The sequence below is a fragment of the Sprattus sprattus genome (genome assembly GCF_963457725.1).
Source record: "Sprattus sprattus genome assembly, chromosome: 16".
NCBI lineage: Eukaryota > Metazoa > Chordata > Actinopteri > Clupeiformes > Clupeidae > Sprattus > Sprattus sprattus.
This window is the reverse complement of record NC_137914.1, coordinates 24463389-24485401: the sequence shown is the minus strand read 5'-3', so window position 1 is coordinate 24485401 and position 22013 is coordinate 24463389. Positions and strand designations below refer to the sequence as shown.

Sequence of the window (22013 nt, the reverse complement as noted above, 5' to 3'; positions counted from 1 at the left end):
TTTCAAAATGATTTAGTCATTTTAATCAAGTCATCTGCATGTTTCCTTCACTGGTCTTCTGCACACAAAAAAATGAGTATACATCTACAGACAGATTTTTTTTTATTTTTATAAGTCAATCCATTTCAATTATACCAGCCAATCAAGTAACATTGTGTCTTGTGTCTCACCAACAGATTGTATAATTTGTTCTATGATGTTCTGGGGATAATCCCCAAGTTTCATACAAATAGACCACTAGAAGGCGCTACAACTAAAAACCTTTTTTAGACTTTTTACAAGTTAATCTCCCCACTCTTCCGGTCTGCCATATTTACTTGTATCATCTCATCCAAGACTGTTTGTCATTACAACTTTACTTGGACCGAGAAAATTAGGTACTTTTCCAAATTTGAATTTCTCATCATAAATTCAGTATGAGCAGCATAGCAGAATTTCAGAAATGTGGTCTTATAGCAAATTCTGAAATTCATTATGAAATGTTTACATTGCTTGGAGTCTTGGCAATTCAACAGTTTGAGTGTGTGAATTTGGCAGATCAAACCAAGGATGCAGGGGGTTAGCTCCATATATGTGGCTAAAATGAGTGGTGGCGACAATAATAAGTAGTTAGGGTCCCCGCTTTGCAAGTTGCCTATATGACTTTGGACAAAAGCGTCTACTTAATAACTTACTTTTACCTTCAAATTAGCAATAAACATCAATGCACAATTACACATGACATAATGTATTACAATATAATACAACAAAACAAAGGTATTACAGTTTTTTACGATTGCTAAAACACTAAAACCCATTGGCTGAACAAAGTTCTCAGTTGCCTGAACTCATGAGGCTAATTGTGCAGTCTGTTGCCAATACCTTAAACTATTTCACACGGCAAAACACAATTTGCAGCTCTCACTTAGACTTTTCAGCAAAACTCTAAACACATTCTCAGTCTCAAAACACATTCTGCACTCCAATGCAGAATGCATGTCATCCATACTGGTAAACACAAGTGGCAACAATCAAATACAAATAGAGAACAAATGTCATTGATTAAACACAACCACTCAAAATTGATTTAACTTGTATCAAATGATGTGACACAACCAATATAAGCCAGTTTAGAGAGCAAACAGGTTGAGAGGACGAGGACAAGTGAACATCACATTGACTCCTTTGATTTTGGTCCCTTTTACTGTAGTAGTGTGTGTACTGTAGTAGGCCTACAGTGCATTGTAGGCTGTATAATGTACAATAAGCAAGTTGTATGGCCCTGAACATTGTGCTTTCTATTTGGTACAGTAACAGTACTGACTGCTCAATAGATTTTGACTGGTTGCAGGTTCATATCAACAAAGAACAAGTGTGAGTACTGAGATGCAGGGTACAGTACTATAGGAGAAGGAGAAAGAACCAACACAAATTAGAGCAAAGCAGAGTAGTAATTTCTGATACATTTGTATAGCTACTATGAGAGAACATGTTTTCATTCATCAAAAGACAATGATAGATAAATATGAAATTTGTTTTGAGATCTAAAAAATGTACTTCTCCCTGAGAACTATATGTTTTGAACAATGTGTTTTCAATTTTTTGGTGTATTGTTTACTGACTGCTTGAAAGTGTATATCATTTTGATCACTTTGTTTATGATTTGACAGTGTTTGATTTTGAGCCCAGGTAAAACTGTTTTGAGGCGAAAGTTTCATTTTGCAAGAGGTTTTGTAAATAGTGCAGAATAGTAAAATGTAAATAGACCTGAATAGTGAAGATGAGGTTTTGTGTTCAGAGTTTAGAGAAAATGAGTGACTGTTTCAAGAAATGTGTTTTAGCAATTGTAAAAAAAAAAAACTGTAAGTGAGTGTAAAGGAAACACTGAATCACTTGTGAGCATTCTCAAGAAGGACCCAGCTCGTAACTTTGGTCTCCATTGCAAATCTATCCACGTTAACACATGCATGGCTCTGGCCTTATGCCTCTGCAAAACACAGGGCAAAGTGAAATTAGACCACTAAAAACATCAAATGGGGAAAATGCCTCAGGGGGACAATACCATGTCTTGAAAGAGAAAAATTGTTTATTTATTATGCAAACAAACTGATTTAACTTTAGGACATTAGACCTATTCACCAAGAAGGATAGACCTGAAACTCATGTTTTATAACTCATGTTTTATAACGTGAAAGTGACTATTTGGCAAAGGTGGTGTAGACACACACACTCTGAAATCAACCTCTGCATTTAACCCATCCAGGGAAGTGACACACACACATTGAAGTGCAGTTACACACTAACCCAGAGCAGTGAGCTGCCTTTGGCTGCGCCCGGGGAGCAGTGATCGGGGTTAGGTGCCTTGCTCAAGGGCACTTCAGCCGTGGATGTGGGCATGGGAGAGCAGTGGTCTACCACTTCCCCCGCCCACATTTTTCCTACTGGTCGGGGATCGAGCCAGCCCCCCTACGGTTTGTGACCTGAAACCCTAACCAGTAGGCCACGGCTGCCCTTAACTGTGTGCTACAGATACACTAGGGAAAAGAAAGGAAGATTGATTAGAAGTTCAATTAGATTAGAATTCATGTAACTGTTATGAAACAATCATGATGATATGGTAGAATCAGTGCTGGAGGAAGTACTGAAGTTTAGTACTTAAGTTAAAGTACAAGTACCCAGGAAAATAAAAGTAAAAGTACTACATCAACAATCCTACTTAAGTAAAAGTAAACGTACTTACTTTTAAATTTACTAAGTATTAAAAGTAAAAGTACTCACGCAATGGGTTGGCTCTCAATGTCTAGGCTATGCCATTTTGATAAAGAAATAGCTACTGGTAATACATTTTTTTACGATCGGATACACACTAAAATCAAAAGTATTACAATTATCAAAACCTTCACTCAAGGAGCAAAACAACGGCTCAGATTTGCACAACTATAAGCACATTTAAACATCACACTTTTTGCAAAACCATACACACAAGTGATTTGCAAAGCACTAAACACACTTTTATGCTTAAGACACAGACGTATATCAAGAGGTCACTTCCTTGCAATTCCAAAACACTCTGTCAAGTTACCACACCTATGAGCCGGTCAAATAAACACAGCCATCAAGTGCCCAAACACATGATTGCTTAATTGTAGACACAACAAACAGGTTTAAGCACTATAGAAATGCAGCAGACGAGTAACTGTAATCTGTCTTCAACCAAAATGGAAGGAGTCTGAAGAAGAAGAGTGAGGGTGAGAGGGGGAATCCACAGAGGAGGAGAAGGAGGAAGAGGAAGAGGCCGAGGCCATGCCATGAGGCTGAGGTCAAGGTGGAAGTAGAGGAAGAGGAAGACCTGAAGCAGGAGGAAAATGTGCTCAAAGAAGAAGACCAAATGTATCAAATAAACTTGAAAGGAGGACAGGCCCATATTCACGCAAGAACAAGATAGAGAGATCATAAACATGCTTTTGGCAAATACCTAATGCTATCAGGTTCAGAGAAATTCAAGTGAACATTATCGGTGACCATGCCATTTTCAATACAGTAATGTCCACCAGGTCTCTCAGTCAACACTGGCAACACTGTCAAATCCTAAAAAGACATCAGGGTAAAATGCAACTTTATTTGTACAGTATTTTCATTTTTTTCTGATCTTTTTTTTTTTACTGTAAATGGAATTGTAACCTGTACTGGAAACATCTTTTCACGTTTGTCTGATATTTTGCTGAGCTTACAGTGTTATGCACACTACTGAAGTAGCATGAAAACTGGGACATGTTTTGTTGTGATTCTCCATGTTGACTGATTTGGGTATATGGAGAGAATTACGTAAATAATATTTTCATCAGCATTGGTCTTGGGTAGTGTTTTAACTCTATTGTGTATTTTCACTTTCTCTGTGTACTTCACTTAGGCCCAATCCCATTTCTAATCTCCACCCCTACCCCTTGGCCCTCGCCTTTTCAAACGGAGCAATAACGTAGGTGTAGGCGAAGGGCTTGAAACGGTAACCCTACGAATTGGGATATCCCTTCAACAATTACGTACGTCATCAGTACGCTGCGTCAGCTGTTACGTAACCGGAGAGCGACAGCTGTCACTCACCAGACATAAACAAACATGGCGCCTGCAGCTGTTGTTTACACAATGCAACATTTCATCAAACAAGTTTTAAAGCCATGAATTACAAAGAAAATACTTACATTTGTGTGATGCTTTTCCTGCTGTTTCCGACATTTTTAAAGGGACTCGCGCGATGTTTCTTCTTTACAGTAATGGTCACGGGTTCGCAATGCATTGGGGGAAATCGGTCTCACCCCTCCGTGTGAAGTGTGCCCTCGGAAAATCTCCGTTTGGAGGGGTGGAAAGCCCTTCCCTCACCCCTACCTTTCTGTCTTAACGTGAATTGGGATAGCCCTACCCCTACACGTGAACGCGCAAAACGGAGGGGAAGGGGAAAGGCGTAGGGCTAAGGGGTGTAATGGGATTCAGCCTTACACTACTCTAATCACTGAGAAGTAGTATTGCTAAAAGTGTTTTAGGTTTATAACAGAAGTGTGTAAGTGGTACAAACAGAATTCAGTATATGCAATGTGTGTGTGCAATGTGTGTGTTTCATATGGTTTTGTTAAATAAGTGTTTAGATTTTACAAGAGCAATGGATCTGAGGTGTTTTGCTCATTGGGTGTGTGGTTGTGCTTATTGTGTAAGGAGATTGAAAAACAAAACCAAGCAATCAAAATTGTGTGTATCCGATCGTAAAAAACCTGTTAATGCCTCTACAGATGTCACAACTAGTAATAATTATAAGCAACAACAATTGTTAATTGGAAAGGCTGGTGTACTTATTGTGCCTACTGTCTGTAATACTGTTCACACTCTATTTTACAATTCTGCAGATGACAAGTTATCTACCAGGAATTATTTGCAAAGTTAATACCATTAAGCCAAACCAAAAAAGACAACATCTTTAAATCTTTTATTTAATTGTTAACGTGTAAAAAAGGGAAACATGGAACATGAAAAACAAATGTAATTGTAAAACTGGACAGAACAAGGCACGCTAGTTTGACATAGCTAACCTACCAGCTTTATCTTACCACTACGTTAAATAAATTAGGAAGATACAATCATGTTTTTTGATGCTATTGCTGTATGTCAACATGCATTTAGCTAGATAACATTATAATATCATGTCAGTATACTACTGGCGAATTATTGAAGGCTAGCAACTCTTTTTTTGAGGGAGACAGGAACGCTTTGAAACCTCCAGGAGTCATTCTTGGGGCCTTTGAACTCGAACATATCTTTTAAATAGGGCCAAGGGTGGCTCATATCAGAGGGCTCAGTTCAGGCCGACTCTGGATCCATGTTGAATAGGAAGTTAGTCAGGCTGTCTGTTGATATTCGGGTAAACCAGGCAAAGCTACCGCTAGTGCTGCTGCCAAACGCGCACACTGATTTCATTGGAGTTAATAGAGCCACCTGATTGGTTTAACAGCAACGCAATCCATAGTTTTGTGTAGGCAACATTTTGGCGAAACTGTGTTCATAAAATATAACGAGTAACAACACATATTGTAGAAATGTAGCGGAGTAAAAGTACAGATAATACCTGCAAAATGTAATGGACTAAAAGTAAAAAGTATGCACTATTATTTTTACTTAGGTAAAGTACAGTTACGTACAAAATTACTTAAGTACAGTACAAGTACATCGGTCATTTCCTGGATGGCTAGTGGGAAAGACACAGGTGTTTATCTGTCATTCGCATGACCATATGCTATTGTAACAGACTCTAACCAGCCCGCTACAATAATTCAATAAAATGTCTCTTGTGTGGTAAAAGAACATGCAGCGGAGTCGTGGGCACAATCTGTCATGCAGTTTCACCTGCAACACAGCAGTAATTGGCGATCACACACAGGGTAGCAATGCTGGTATCCCTTTAACAGACTTCCAGGTGAGAGAGGCTAACAAATTAAATGTATGTAGGCTACCATACCATAGGCTAACCAACGTTCCATTCATTACAGCCTATGTCTACAACACTAGTAGTAAAACAAGATCGTATAGTGTATTACATATTAGTAATAAAGATGAAACCAGACATAAACATAGTACATGACAGATTATAGTAAGTATAAGTATTTACAACACACACAGGCTCAACATACCTGCAACACAGCAGTAATTGGCGATCACACACAGCCCAGCTAACAATGTTCGGTGACGTCCCTATTTGGTCCCCTATAGGTTATACCGTGACGTTATCCTTAGGACGTCCTTAGGACGTTGTTTGGACGTTATTAAAGTTCCTAAAAGGTCACAATTTATTAATTTATTTTAAACTTTCAGGGGACGTTCCTGGAACGTCCCTGATTGGTTATGATATGACGTTATATTAAACACTTTCGGGGGACATTCGGGACGTTCCTGGAACGTCCCTGGTTGGTTATGATACGTTACTAGCTCCAACTGTGAATGCGAAGTTGGCTAAATTGAGAAGTTGTATCGTCTTAATTTGTATTACAATGTTATCGATAGCACTAAATAGGAATATGACACACTAGTGGTGTTGCCCCATTGAGGATACAGAAAATACAAAACAGCTGAATGGCTACTTTTGGACAGGTGAAGGCTCTACAGAAGCTAGTTATTTTTTGGCAGTTAGAGCTACAACCACGACGTTTAGCGAGAAAGCTATCAGAATGACAGTTGGCTTTCATTGCCATTTTACATGGTTGTGGTTACAGACTCAGACGCGCATAATCTCTACGTCGGACAAATGGAGAGTGGAGGCTATAGGAGTCAATAAGATAACATTTATGTTAACATACTAATGCATTACATTATAATTATCACTAGGTAAAAGCAGGTAAAATTGCTCTGTTGTCTAACTGTAGCTAATTGTTGCTGCAGGTGTTGATTCCGGACGAACTGGTGGAGGACGAGGTGGAGGAGGGGGAGAAATAATTCCGGCTTTAAAAACCCATTTAAATAAAGTGTTTGTTTATACTTTAAATCGTGTTTTTCCTTCTATAAGCATATACATAATAAGTTACAATACACAAAACTTAGCAGCCTGTTATATTTTAAGTAGATTTATTTTAAATAAAGACGTTAAATTACGTCCCCTAAATGTTGTAAGGCAGTACCGGGGACGTTTGTCTGCGACGTCCCCGGGACCTTTAGGGAACCCTACAAAAAGACGTTGTGGGGATGTTCCCTTGCGACGTCCTTATAACTTTCGGGGACGTTCAGGGGACGTCATTTTGTTAGCTGGGAGGGTAGCAATGCTGGTATCTACACAACAATGAATTAGCCAGTTAGCACCCACTTAATGGCAAGACAACATTTACAACTTGCACGTATTTAAATGCAAATAGCGGAGGTGATAACCGACAATCTTATATCACACAAAAAACACATATCATGGGACACTTTGAAAAATATGTAAGGTAGTGTATGCCACGCCGCTAGGCAGCGCTGCAGCCGTGTTTTGTACATGTTAATTTGTTTGCTCTGATGTGTTTTGTACCTCGGGGTGACCCTTACATTTTTCATGAGTTCTGATGTCAGAGATGCGATGAATGTGATTTGAACGTGTGTGCTAGATGAACGAGATAGCTGCTGTGCTGAATATAATATACCATTAAGAAACCTCCTCCTCGTCTCCCGTGTCCAATACTTTGGACGCCCAACCACCCGCCAACATAGATCACATACAACACAACGCAGAGTTTCAGCGGCCCATTGAATAAGCTGAGAAAGAGGGTTACAAATACATAATACTAATTCATTTTGTTAACGGAGAACTAAGGAAACCCAGCGTACCCCTTTAACAGACTTCCAGGTGAGAGAAAGTCTTGAGGTGTGTCACACCAGTTAGCACCCCCATTAGAAACAACTCTGAATCCAGACTCAGTAGTGGAACCACCAAAATATAGTATATATATACAGAGATTTGGGGAAGTTCATAAAAGGCACTAAACTTAATTTTTTACAATGTTACACTATCAAAATCAATTTCAGTATGGTACCAAACTATTTGCCTATAAAACCATACCTCAAAAAGTGTCAAATAGTTGCATAGTGTTACTTTAAAACTCTGCTCTATAAATGGTACCGCTCTGGAAAGGGTCACCAGCTATCAGTACCTAGGCATTTGGGTTGATGAGAAGCTTGATTTTAAAGCACATGTGAATCATCTCGTAAAAAGCTAAGAACAAAATTGGGGTTTCTCTATAGAAATAGGTGCTGCTTCACTTTCTCAGCTAGAAAACGCATTATTTGAGTCTGTTTTTGTATCAGTTTTATACTATGGTGGTGTTATTTATGGGAATGCATCCCACAGCACACTGAAATGGATGCTGTATCATTCTGCTCTGCGTTTTATCACTGGAGACCGCTATGGCACACAACACTATACTCTGTATAACAAGGTTGGCTGGCCAGCCCTGTCTAAAAAAAGGGATGGTCATTGGAAGATTTTTATTTACAAAACGATCATTGGGCTACTGCCCTGTCAAACCAACCTCATAATCAAAAACTGACATGTAAGTCGTAAATTATAATCGACCATAAATAATTTTTGACTTAAAGTGTAGGAGAATGTTTGTCAAATTCAGTGTCTTTGAAACATTGTAACGTTCATATGCATTGTTGCCTATATTACACACACTGATCTTTGAGATACTCATAGCCGGTAAGAGTCCTCTTCAACACTCCTGACTTTAACATAATATAAATAATATTCTTATATTATTATTGATATATTTATAACAATAATCTTTATTTATATAGCACTATTCAAAATCCATGTTACAAAGTGCTTCACAGAGGCTGCAAAATAAAAGCAGTTTTTAAAAGAAAACAGATCAAAACTATTTGGTATATAAAAACCTATACAGCAGCATACTAATACAGCAGTACAGAGAATAAAAGACAATTCAAAGGAAATTAAAATTCAGCAAAATTAGGAAAGGAAATGTCCCCTACACAGTGATTTTTATATCCAGAAGGAGAGCTGAAATTTTATATGCAAAACGAGATCTCTAACCATTCATAGTACCTAATTATTATGATCAGTTATGGTCAAAAAAGTAGCACCCTTGTATAATGTTTTGAATAATTTGTCATCCGTCTAAATGTGGGACTGAATTTATAGTAACATATAGATTCAACATATTTTTAAGCTACAACAAAATTATTTATGTATACAAATTCTGTTTTGTACTGCAGCATATTGCTGCCACACAAAGGAAGGGGAACAAATGATCTATATCACTTCATAATGTCAAAAGTAAGAACAACATGTTATTCACAAGCGCTACGTCACAGCAGAATCTTGCCATTTTTCTATGGAGAGAGATATGTCTCAAAATTATTCGTAAATGCAAGTACCATGATTAGGGATGAGAACCGATAAGATTTTAACGATTCCGGTTCCTTATCGATTCCTGCTTATCGAACCGATTCCTTATCGATTCTCTTATCGATTCTAATAATTGGGTAAGGGGTGAAAAAAGAGCACAAACGGGTTTTTTACATTAATGTTCTTTTATATACATTTTTAGAATGTTTACATACACATTTAAATAAAACTTACATAACTTAAATAAAATGTGTTCTGTTTAATATAAACGTTCATAAAAATAACAATGCTCCTTCCTTTTGTAAAAGGGTATATTATTAACTGAGCCGCCAAAAAAATTTAACTAGCAGTGGCAAAGACTATTTACAATTTTTGTGCAGAAAAATTTGCATGTCTGCCTTCTCTGGGAGGATACGCGATCGCTCAGGGCTAATTGTGTCTCCAGCTTGACTGTATATTTTCTTGTAGGTTGCTTGGTTGTATTGCTAATAGCGAACTATTATGCTTAACGCTTCTAATAGCAATGTAGAGTCCACTACAAACACAATAACGTACTTAAACATACTTACTTGTATCATGTACAAACTAGGCACTCAGTATATTTAACACTTAGCTATTGCTGCCACTGAATTGGCTACGAGAAACTTATCAATATCGAACTGTCAAACTGAGGGAGCTGCACGCGTTAGTCGCAGAGTCTTTTGTACAGCCTAACCCTACCCTAGAACCAACAGAGAGGAGGCAAGCACTGCCCCTGCCTCTAGCCAACGGCTGAAAATAGAAGATTCTACAGTTAAGCTAGCCTAGTTATGTAACTTATATATAATATATGACAATGTCCAACATCGCCCATTCTGTTAAGCAATTCAATGCTAAGTTTAGTTATGGTTAACACGAAAACGCAAACGTTTGCTGATAACACACGAGTAACACCGTTATGACTTTTTGAGGAGTTTACCTTGGCAAGTTAGGGATGAAGCGCCGACGTTAGTTGAGCTGCTGCTGGCATCGAAAACATGACATTCTTGTAATTTTATACCATGTGTGCTCAAGTGCTTATTCATGGTAGATGTACTTCCTCCCTTTGAGGAAATACATTTTTTACAGAGGTTAAGTGACCGTGTTTGCATCCGTTCGGGTGAAATAAAGCCACACTTTACATCGCTTCTGTCGAGTTGCCATTTCTGCTGCGGTCTGATTATTATTAAGAGTTCGTGCATGCGCAAACGGCACATAGACCCGTTAACAGACCCGGTAATGGATTTGGCTAACGATTCCAAAGATTCGGCTCATTGGGAACCGGTTCTAAACAAGACCCGGTTCTCGGTTCCCATCCCTAACCATGATCCACAAATGTTTCACGATTTACAAATGTGTTTTGCAATCCACAAAAACGAAATTCTTACTCGTGATTTGTAAGTTTACATTTACATAAATGTGCTATGATTTGTACAAATAGATCGTTTGTAATTTCTTAAAATACGTAACATTTAGTGTGTGCATTTCTCATGGTCTGTCATTTGTAAATCTACAATTTGCGTGTGAAGTATGGAATCTGCATTTGTGGATCGCCCAATACACGCGTGCAATCCTTCTTCCTGTGACGTAATTTTGAGACAAATTTTTCGGTTTTGAGACATGGCTTTCTGATCCACAAATACAAGCATTAATAAAAATGCTCGAAATGATTGTAATCCTGCAGAAAATACATTTACAGCACAGATCAGTAGAAAAATATCAGTATTTATTTGATTTTATCGCTACTTGTTTTTTACTCTCATGATAACGCTCTCGCATAGAAACGTGGGCGGGGAGCCAAGCTGTTGCTTCACTAAATAGGCCTATATGCTTAATCAATACGTTATTTGAAGTCATGAAAGGTGTAGAGTAGCCTGTAAGCAAAATACACTGGAAACATGAAAGAATTTTGTTTTTGTGGATTGCAAAACACATTTGTAAATCGTGAAACATTTGTGAATCATGGTACTTGCATTTAAGAATAATTTTGAGACCTATCTCTCTCCATATTTTTCAACCCAAACACGAAGAAGAACTAATTGTGGTTCATTGCAAAAAGCCAAGTGCCAGAGTAGTCCTGATCACATTACAACGTGAAAATATCTCATCTTAACAAAAATGTGATATTTATAAGATGATACTGTCCGTTTTTCTTTTTCTTTTTTTACGTGGGAGCATTATGCTTCGGTTGTTTTGACAGTCCAACCCTTTTTTTTTTCATTTGAGTTTCACAGGCAGAAGGATGGATCGATCTGTTTCCATCATCAAAATACAACTTGCCTTTCAATTCTTACACCCCAACATCACAAAATAAAGTATAACACAGAACTCCTTGTGTTTGTCTTCAGGTTCAGTTCCCCTGGTCTCTGTGAGAGAGCAAGCACTGGTGGGGCTGAGGGTAGTTCACTGTCAGAAGAACCATGCCGTGCAGATACATTGATGTCTCTGACTCTACAGAAATAGAATAAGAATATCCATACTTGAGATTAACGAACAACAGAGGATAACTAACACCAAAATGCAACTGGTCAAGCATGAACTAAATGGTATACAGTACTGTGCAAAAGTTTTAGGCAGGTGTGACAAAATGCTGTAAACTAAGAATGCTTTCAAAAATGGAAGTGTTAACAGTTTATTTTCATCAATTCTTCATAAATTAACAAAATGCAGTGAAGGAACAGAAGAAAATTCTAAATTAAATCAATATTTGGTGTGACCACCCTTTGCCTTCAAAATAGCATCAATTCTTCCAGATACACTTGTGCACAGTTTTTGAAGGAACTCGGCTGGTAAATTGTTCCAAACATCTTGGAGAACTAACCACAGATCTTCTGTGGATGTAGGCTTCCTAAAATTATTCTGTCTCTTCATGTAAACCCAGACAGACTCGATGATGTAGAGATCAGGGCTCTGTGGGGGTCATACCATCACTTGCAGGACTTTCTGTTCTTCTTTAAGCTGAAGATAGTTGTTAATGACATTGGCTGTATGTTTGGGGTTATGTTCCTGCTGCAGAATACATTTGGTGCCAATCATACGCCTCCCTGATGGTATTGCATGATGGATTAGTACCTGCCTGTATTTCTCAGCATTGAGGACACCATTCATCCTGACCAAATCTCCAACTCCACTTGCAGAAATGCAGCCCCAAACTGGAAAGGAACCTCTACCATGCTTCACTGTTGCCTGCAGACTCTCATTATTGTACCTCTCTCCAGCCCTTCGGCGAACAAACTGCCTTCTTCTACAGCCAAATATTTCTAATTTTGACTCATCAGTCCAGAGCACCTTCTGCCATGTTTCTGCACCCCAGTTTCTATGTTTTCGTGCTTAGTTCAGTCACTTGGCCTTGTTTCCTTGTCGGGGTAGAGCTTTTTGGCTGCAACTCTTCCATGAAGACCACTTCTGGCCAGACTTCCCCGGACAGTAAATGTCTGTACCTGGGTACCACTGGTTTCTGCCAGTTCTGAGCTGATGCAACTGCTTGAAATCTTCCGATTTCGAAGGTAAATAAGCTTGATGTGTTTTTCATCAGCTGCATTAAGTTTCCTTGGCTGACCACTGCGTCTACGATCCTCAACGTCTTCTTCAAAAGAGCTTGAACTGCACATTTTGAAACCCCTGTCTGCTTTGAAATCTTTGTCTGGGAGAGACCCTGCTGATGCAGTATAACTACGTTGTGTCTTGTTGCTGTGCTCAGTCTTACCATGTAAATGGATAAAAAATAAACATTTATTGTTTACATTTTTCAAAGCATTCTTAGTTCATAGCATTTTTTCACACCTGCCTAAAACTTTTGCACAGTACTGTATATAATATGGAACAATAATAATATTGTACAATAACAGACAGTGAAACGATCTTAATATCTATTCTGTCATTGTAATACATTTTTTTAAAGGCTTGAAATAGAAAAAAAATATGGGGTAATTGCACTGCCCGTTAGCATTTGGCTAGTTTAGCTGTGAACTGTATTACTTAAACCGGAACTTTCAGGAGCTATGCCTTCAGTTGAACATGATTGCTGGGTGTGTTCCTCCGATTCACTGCTAAATCACCTGAAAACCACAACTACAATATCCAGACCCTATAATGTCACAAGAATGTAATTTAATGATATAAATAAAGAAGTTAGAGCCACAGAAATATCAATAGGCTATTATTATTATTATTAGAATGGGGATTAATGGGTCAGCACGGTTCCCCCACCATTATAAAGACATGCATCACATTACATCGTATCTGAATGAATGTTGGTGGTGGTCGGAGGGGCCGTATTTGGCTGATTGGCTGCCACGCTCCGTCAGTCTGCCCCAGGGCAGCTGACAGCCCACCATTGGCCGATGGCCGCCAGTTGGCTCGATGTGTCAGGGGTGTAAGACTATGCCAAGCAAGCTACGACCACAAGCAAAGTGGTGGGATCCCAGGAGGGGCACTAGGCTCATGTTTCGTTTGTTGCCTCAACAGAAAGCAACCTTTTGGTGACGGCAGAACCACCCTCACCTCACCCTCATGACGATCATGCCTCGGGCACTACCTGCACCGAAAGACCCCTCCACTCCCTAAACCTGGCGAGCCACCAGAGGGTGGAAACCATGTGTGTGTGTGTGTGTGTGTGTGTGTGTGTGTGTGTGTGTGTGTGTGTGTGTGAGAGTGCACTGACAACATAATAAAATCATTCATGGGTAAATCCAACCATAGTATAAACAGGTTAGTCCGTGGGAAAGTGTTGGATGTGTGATGCTAACGCTAATTATCTGGTTGCTTTGTCCTGGGAGGCTGTTAAACTTTACAGTGCGTATCAAAATCTTTCAACTCCTGTAGTCATGGATAACATATTATCAATGCAGCTGGTCGTTCAACTCATGTAGCCATGGATACCTTATTATCAATGCAGATGTATACTGCTTTACTTGACATGACTTGGTAAATGTGAGACAAACCTCTGAGATGGATGGAAAACTGGATCCACTGGGCAAGCCACTCTCTACATTGAGAAGAACTTAAAGAGTAACCATTCATGCCCCTCACGTAACATGCCTGTGGAGAGAGACTGCAGAATTAGATTTTAGAAATCACTGGGCAACCTGTTTGATATCAGAATTGTTTTTTCTTCTTAAGATAAATTGACTAATCCAAGATCTTGTCAGTTTATTTATTTAACTTAAGGCTGCAAGAATTCTGTTTGACAATACAAGGGATATTTCAGTACTCTTAAGAACAATAAAGTGACTACATCACAAACAGTTAAAAAGTTGACTTGCTTTCAGTGTTGCAGTCAAGCCACTAGATCTCATGTCCTAATCAAGTCTTGAGTACCAAGTGCAGGTAGTACCAACTACAGGAAAGTAATAACCACATCATTCTATGAGTTTGTGTTAAAGATAGTGTGGCAGGCATGTCCGTAATGAGGAGTCTGGTGGCCTTGGGGAAGCGCTTACTCCTGAGCCTCTCAGACTGTGGATGGGTTACTGGGATGGTTGGGGGTCATTTTTTACCTCTGGTACTGAAGTGCCTGATGTAAATGTCATGCAGAGAGGGGAGGGCTGCATGGGGATGAGCTCACCTAAGCACACTACTCTCTGCATCGATGTCAAGAGTCAGGGATAGGTTTTCAGAATGATTGGGAGAACCATGAATTTCCTCACCAGTCTTAGTTGGTACATTCGTTGTCTGGCCTTTTTTAGCTGAGCTTGGATGTGATTAGTCCAGGTCAAGTCCTCAGAATTTGGTGTACATAAAATGCAGTAGGCATCCTCTGCAGATCATGCAGACAATTTCGTTTTGGCGGATATTTGATCAAAGTTGCATGTCAATCCAATTTGAAGGACTTGCCCATAATGACTGTATGGCCAATATCTTCAGACGAAAAGATCCAAACTTAACCATCTCTACAACATTATTTGGTCGCATGCCAAATTTCGTGTAATTTTATTCAAAAAGGTCACTAGAGCTGACACATACAGCAATACACTAAAAACTGCTTAACCTAAAAATGGAAAATTTGGTGTGCCTTTACTTTTTCTCTAAATGTGCCGATGTTCTCTTTCATCTGAAACTCAAATCCTTCAAACAGTGAAGCTCACAAAACTAATATCAGGAGTCCCAGCTGTGAAAGTAAAATTAGCTGGGCCGTTCATCTGATTATCATGGAATTTGGTGTACATCATCTTCAGACCATTCTGACAATTGCTCAAACACTTTCCATCCGACAATCCATTTCAAAGTTTTGTGTCGATCAAATGTAGGCGAGGCCCATACACCTTATATTTGTCCATTGTGTGATTGAATCAGGAACTTACGTGTGGTTTAATCAGTAACTTGCGTAAATGGTCAATACCTTTCCTTCAATCAATCAATCTGTAACTGTAACCTGATGTCACCTGAACTATGCTGCCTGTTCTGGTAAACAAGACCCCAGCTCACGGAATATCTAGGCCTCGTTTCCCCCCCATTCTCTGACAAGAGTACTCTCTGAGAGGTCGTTTACATGGAGCCTAGTTTGTCAATCTGATACGGATAGCTAATACAGATAGCCCTATCATACATACGAACACTCTCTATCCGCACCTTGTTTCCGCAACGATCGCAGTCCGGGGTAGAAAGTGAGTAGATTTGAATCGGTACGGGGGCTGGTGTTCGTCTGCACGGTTTCACGCAACCTGATGACGTCACTGCCCCACGTGATCAATTCGTGATCTCCAACCACAATTTAAATCCCTTGTTCTCCCTCAAAATCTCACTCGTGGTAGGCCTCCTATCTTGCCTCCTATCTTGATCTAATTCTTCTTATTCAGACGTAACATAACTCTCATGACCACAAATATAAATTGGCCAGCGATTTAATTGCTTTTTTATTCATAAATGTATGTAAAATGGCCGAAGCAAAGGCTCATGGGAAATGGGATGACAGACATGTCATGTTGTACTGTTCCAAACTCTTTATTATCAATAGAAAATATAATTCATTTTCGCATATCCTTTAGTCTGACCACTGATTTTATTAACCACCATAATGTAATGTTGCTAATTGGAGCTTGAATGTCTTGTGTAATGTATTTATCCGTTTGCTGCATCTCTACCTTGTGCTTTTGAGTCTCTTCTTCTAGGTTTTTCACGTTTTTTCAGTTAAAAAGTGTAAATAAAGCGCTAAAGCGCCACCCACAGGCGTGGGGTATGTACTACAGTCGGTTCACCACAATCTGCTGCCTCCGTGTTTACGCAAATCTCTCGTTGCCAGCCTCCGTATTTACGAAATTAAAAGATTCGATTGGTGTGAAAAGTAAATCCGATTCGGAGGCCCTAGACTTCGTGTGCATAGCACCTGAAAGTGACTGCCTACGATTTCTTGTCTGCCAGAAATGCACCACGCCCATGCTGTGTGCTCAAAAATACCTGGTGAGAGAACACAGTCCTGGCTTTGTAAACGGTTCAAATATCAACAACCTTTTGCCAGAATCGTAGACTCTACCTTTAAGCACTCATGCATAATTGTATTCATTTGTTGTACTCTTCATTACGTTTCTTTAATTATATTCTATTCAGCATTTGTTTTGTTTTACCAAATGTAGTCTTTTCCTTTCATTGGCCATCTTGTGATATGGCTTTTTCTTTGAAACCCTACCTAGAAGGCCAGTATTCTAGGGCTTTTTCACTGTTCAGCATAAGAGTGTTTTTCTATTTGATAAAGCTGCAAGCTTCTGACGTCTGTAAACTCCTGCACAGTTGTTCAACAGGGCCTCATATCTCTCTTTCCATTTGGTTCAGAGTCAGTTTGTAACTGTTCTATAAATGTTGTGGTACACATCTTTGATAGTTTATTGGAAATGTATTGCATGGAATAGCTCTAATACCTGCTACAGATCTTCAGGCAGCCCAAATAAGGCCAGTTTTACAGATTCCACAAAAAGGGTAGCAGGCTCATGTTCATGAAAGTTGAGAAGAAAGACATTTCACTCAACCAGTTTTGTTTGGAAATCAATATCCTGAAATCAATCACCTACACTTCCCTCGGGATTAATAAAGTATCCATGTATCTATCTATGTACTGCATGAAATACTCTTGCTGTAAATATAGCTAATCTAGATCAATCTTTTGGCGTTCAAAAAGTTGACGGAGATTCCTCTAACCTGTTTAATTTCTGCATCACTCAGGTGGTTGGGACCAAGTTGTGAGAGAGCTCTGTCCAGGTGCATTAGTTCTAAGGCATGACAATTCAGTCGCAGGCCAATCAGAAAGGATGGAAGGTGGGAGGAAAGAAAGAGTAGGGAACATAGTGGTTTCTGGAACAAAATGAAGTAAAGCATGTAAGAATAAATATATTTACATTTTAGGACAGAAAACCACAAGCAACAAGTTTTGTCTTTACCATGTGATCTGCATACATCCTCCTCAGTCCTAGGTTTGATTCAACAAACAGTGTCCGCAGTGCATGCACTTCAGAGACTGTAGGATGACCACCGCTTTGCACCTGCACACACGTAAAAACAGCCACTTACATATTCATCGATTTCCAAAAATCAATGTCTGAAAACAATCAGTAACTTTATATGGACAACAAGGTAAAAAAAAAAATCACACAGGACCACAGGACTTGAATACAACACGGTATACTAAGATTGACATCCATCTGATTTAAGACAAAAAAAACATACTACATTCGACTTCGACGGCCGTCCATATGGTCTTTTCTCAGGTATCTTTCATCATTCATTTGTTTTGTTTTGCTCCTTTTAGTCTATTCATTTCATTGCATAGACTAGTTTATAAATAAACTTTGCCTAGAAAGGCCATCATTCCAAAGTCTTTTCATTGTAGAGGATAAAATGTTTTTGTGGGTTCTATTTAATAAAGCTGTGATCTGAGGACATGAGAGACATCAGTTTCTCGAACCAGAGATTCTGATGTTTGTATCCTCCTTCAAAGTTGTGGCCAGCTTTTTGATTCCTCAAACAGACATCCACTGCACACACATATTTGCAAAATGAGCATAGCTGTCTCTGGAACCCCTGGACCTCGTTTGTGCACCTAATACTGGACTACTTTACTGCTGCCATCTAATAAATTCCCCTGGGTTTTGGTTTTGGGAGCTAGAGATGAAACAGCTGGGAGAGAGCAGAGCAGCATATTCACCATGCTTAGTTCTGACAGTATGCAAAGTAAACAGATTTCTCTCCAGCGATCTGATAGGTCTGAGGTCAGTGATCTGTGAGGTCTGCTGAAACATACAGTAAATAGTATATTTGTCCCGCCCATCTAGTGATTTATAAACAGGCAGCAGTACTTTAAAGTCAGTTATGTGCCTTACTTGCTTTATTGATTTGTCTAGGCAGGGGCATATATGCTTGCTCTAAGGGGAATCAGGCCCTGAGGGTTAAATGAGGGTTGAATAATAAAGGCCCTAAGATCCACCCTTGGGGGACACCACAGGTCAAAAATGTTGGTATTGAGGTATAGTTTCCAATGGCAACAAAGAACCCCCTGTCCTGTCTAAATATGATCTAAGCAACTTGATAACCATACTGCACAATAGAGGTTGTCTGGGAATTCCCTGCCACCTTCACTGCATTTCATTTGCTCAGTTAGTCTGGCGAACTACGCAATGGCGGTCCACTTCAGTAACGTAATTGGACACTCCTTTAACCAATCAGACCAACGATGCAGGTGAAGTACTTTGCATCCCGTTTTCAATTGAATCATTGAGAGCGTTTAGATGCACACTATAAAAAACAGATTATTATCGGGTTTTGTAGTTAGACTATCTGGTTATTCTAGTGCTCATGTAAACGGAATAAACTGATATTCGTTATAGGTTTTTGAAAAACCTGTTTAACACACCTATTTTGTTACGTAGTCGTGGTTAGTTTAAATCCACCAATGGCGCGCCAGGTAGCCAATAGCCAGGTTGTGATTGGCTCCAAGGATCCTTACAATTCCGAACTAACCTGGTATAGACACTTTGCCAGACTGACTCTGAAGGCAAAATCAAATTGGCCGGAAGAAGAGGGGCGGAACTTCCCAGACAACAATACAGGTGCTACAGGGTGATAATTCTATTTCACTTTGTTTTTCACTTGAATTTTATTTATTAAAATTTCACATTAAAAAGGTGGAAAAGTTTTGTTTTAGTTAAGAAAATTATATATCTTTTTAATTCAAACCTATCATTTACTGAATAATATCACTGTATTCTCTGGAAATCTACTGTGCACTTCATGAATCATGATTGCATATACATATTATATCTTATTGACTCCTCAGAATGCTGCAGGATGTTCCATTGATTTGAATGGGTCACCCAAACTTTCAGAGGTCTGATTTTACTGATATTTATCACTGTATAAAATTGGCAACTCATGTTGTGCTTCTGTTTCACATATCCCCAATCATTCCGCAGGTAGTCCATTCACTTCCTGTAATGGAAATTAATTGTAAGTGTGATAAAACCCAGATTCAGATAAATCAGACAATTTTTGCTTAATGGCTTGCTAAATGATTTTAATAGCCAAGAAGTGAACATTTGAATGTTGGCATGCTCTTTGCTACTTTGGGCTTCATCCTTAAGGAGTTAACCTTATGTTTAGGTACACACACATACCACATGAAGTTCACTATAAACCTACTAATACAAACCTTACCGCACAGCTCCATGAGGCCCAGCTGGAGATTACCATCTTTTATAGATGGAGCTGCTCGCATCAGAGCATCCATCACAGGCCTGTAGGACTGGGCTCGATGGGAGTGGTTCACAGCCTGGAACTCCACCAGCTGCTGGGATGTCCAGAAATGACGAATTAGGAGATGCCGGGGGAAAAGGTACCTATTTCCACACAGATGTAACAGAAGAACAAAAGGTTATAGTTGGATATGTAAATATCCGTAATGTCCTAATGTACATTTTCATGTACACACAAACCGTCACAGAATAATTTGAAATTTAGCAGAAGTTAAGATACTGGATAATGAGGCTATTATAATGAGACTGTTTGTAGGCTATTAAGGCCCTTTGGGTATCCTTGAAGAAGGAATTTGAGGAAGAGAAAGAGTTTGTGGAAGATAGTGCGGAAATAAGTTGTTTAAATACATGTAGGCCTATGGCTGATTTTGACGCAGCACAAGTGTTGTAACATATGCCCATTACTCTGCTCTCAATGTTTTTTTTTCAACATTTTTTTTCTCTGTGATGGAATTTCGTTCCCAAATTTCTTCCACTTTCTGCACCAATTTGTGAGCTAGGCCTAGGCCCTAATGAATGTACAGGTGCATCGCAATAAATTAGAATATCATCAAAAAGTTGATTTATTTCAGTAATTCTATTAAAAAAGTGAAACTCATATTTTTTATAGATTCATTACACATAGACTGATATATTTTTCAAGTGATTATTTCTTTTAAATTTGATGATTATAACTGACAGCTAATGAAAACCCAAAATTCAGTATCTCAGAAAATTAGAATATTACCGTATTTTCCGCACTATAGGGCGCACTGAATTATAAGGCGCACTGTCAATGAATAGTCTATCTTCGATATTTTTTTCATATATAAAGCGCACCGGACTATACGGCGCATAAAGCAAAAAACACATAGAAACACATAGTAGCTAGCTAGCCTCGCTGCTAATAAGTATAACGTTAGCATGCTGATATGCTCTCACACTTCCCCCTCCTTTAGGCAGAGGTAGCCTACTGTTTGTCTCCAGTCTCTTGGCTCGTCTTTCACTGCCGTTTTATGTAAGGTCAGCCATTCTAAATAGGTTATACATGTGAAATACATTCCATATTTAATGGAAAGAGAGCAATGCTACCAGCATTACTCCATAGCAAATGACTATGCCGACAGGGCAGTGTCCTAGCGTAGCTGCTAGGTCAGTTATCTGACAGTGTCAAACATTGGCAATGCTGTTAAACAATCAAAATGCTAAGTTTAATAATGGTTTAACAATCAATGTGCTCATTTTAGTAGCTAATGGATTAAAATGACAACGTGAACGTTTGGCAAAAACACACGCAGTCTGATAATTAACACCATAACGATAGCTGTCTAGCTAGCTAGCGAATAGCTAACGTTAGCTAGTTTTAACCAGAGATAACTTGCCTAAGCCTAGCATAACATCAGTGGTGAAAGTAAGACGGTACTCACAATGACACAAATGTGAATAATGAGTATGCCTATGACCATGTAGGCTTAGTTTATTACTTTAGCAGAGGAAAATTCAAACCTAACAAGTTCCATTTGGGAGACCCAGAGGTAAACTGTCCCCCGCGCCCCTTGTCATTTCAATCTAGCTGTAGAAGGCACTTCCAACACCGAGTCACTAGCAAATAGACCAACACTGCCGTGCTAAGGCAAAAGACCGTAACTTCAAGTTTGGTCAAAAATGAGTTTTTGACGTATTTGGAACCACATGCCTTAGTTTTATCATGTACACAAATATCAAGCCCAAATTCTGTTGTTTTCGGGCAAAAAACAAGATGGTGTTTTGCCGTAAGTTCAAAAGTGCAAGGCGAAACTGAGGCAGAAGCCCGTAACTTCAGATATACGCCTTTTTGCCTTCCTCTCACCCTTGTCCTGAGCATTCGAATGAAGTTACTGTGCGCCGCCCCGAAGTTACGGCTCTATGCCTTAGTAGAGTAGCTAGGG

General features: G+C 39.1%; 1 protein-coding gene across 1 annotated transcript in view; it reads right to left on the bottom strand.

Annotated features, from left to right (window-relative positions):
• Positions 1-8773: 8773 nt before the first annotated feature.
• letmd1 (LETM1 domain containing 1) overlaps positions 8774-22013 on the bottom strand; it is a 44816-nt gene continuing 31576 nt past the window's right edge. The window contains exons 5-9 of the mRNA XM_080854316.1: positions 20004-20190; positions 17740-17841; positions 17501-17653; positions 14314-14410; positions 8774-11821 (exon numbers count right to left, since the gene is read on the bottom strand). Coding sequence (XP_080710442.1) covers positions 11721-11821; positions 14314-14410; positions 17501-17653; positions 17740-17841; positions 20004-20190 — 640 coding nt within the window. The 3' untranslated portion in view covers positions 8774-11720. The remainder of the gene's footprint in view (positions 11822-14313; positions 14411-17500; positions 17654-17739; positions 17842-20003; positions 20191-22013) is intronic.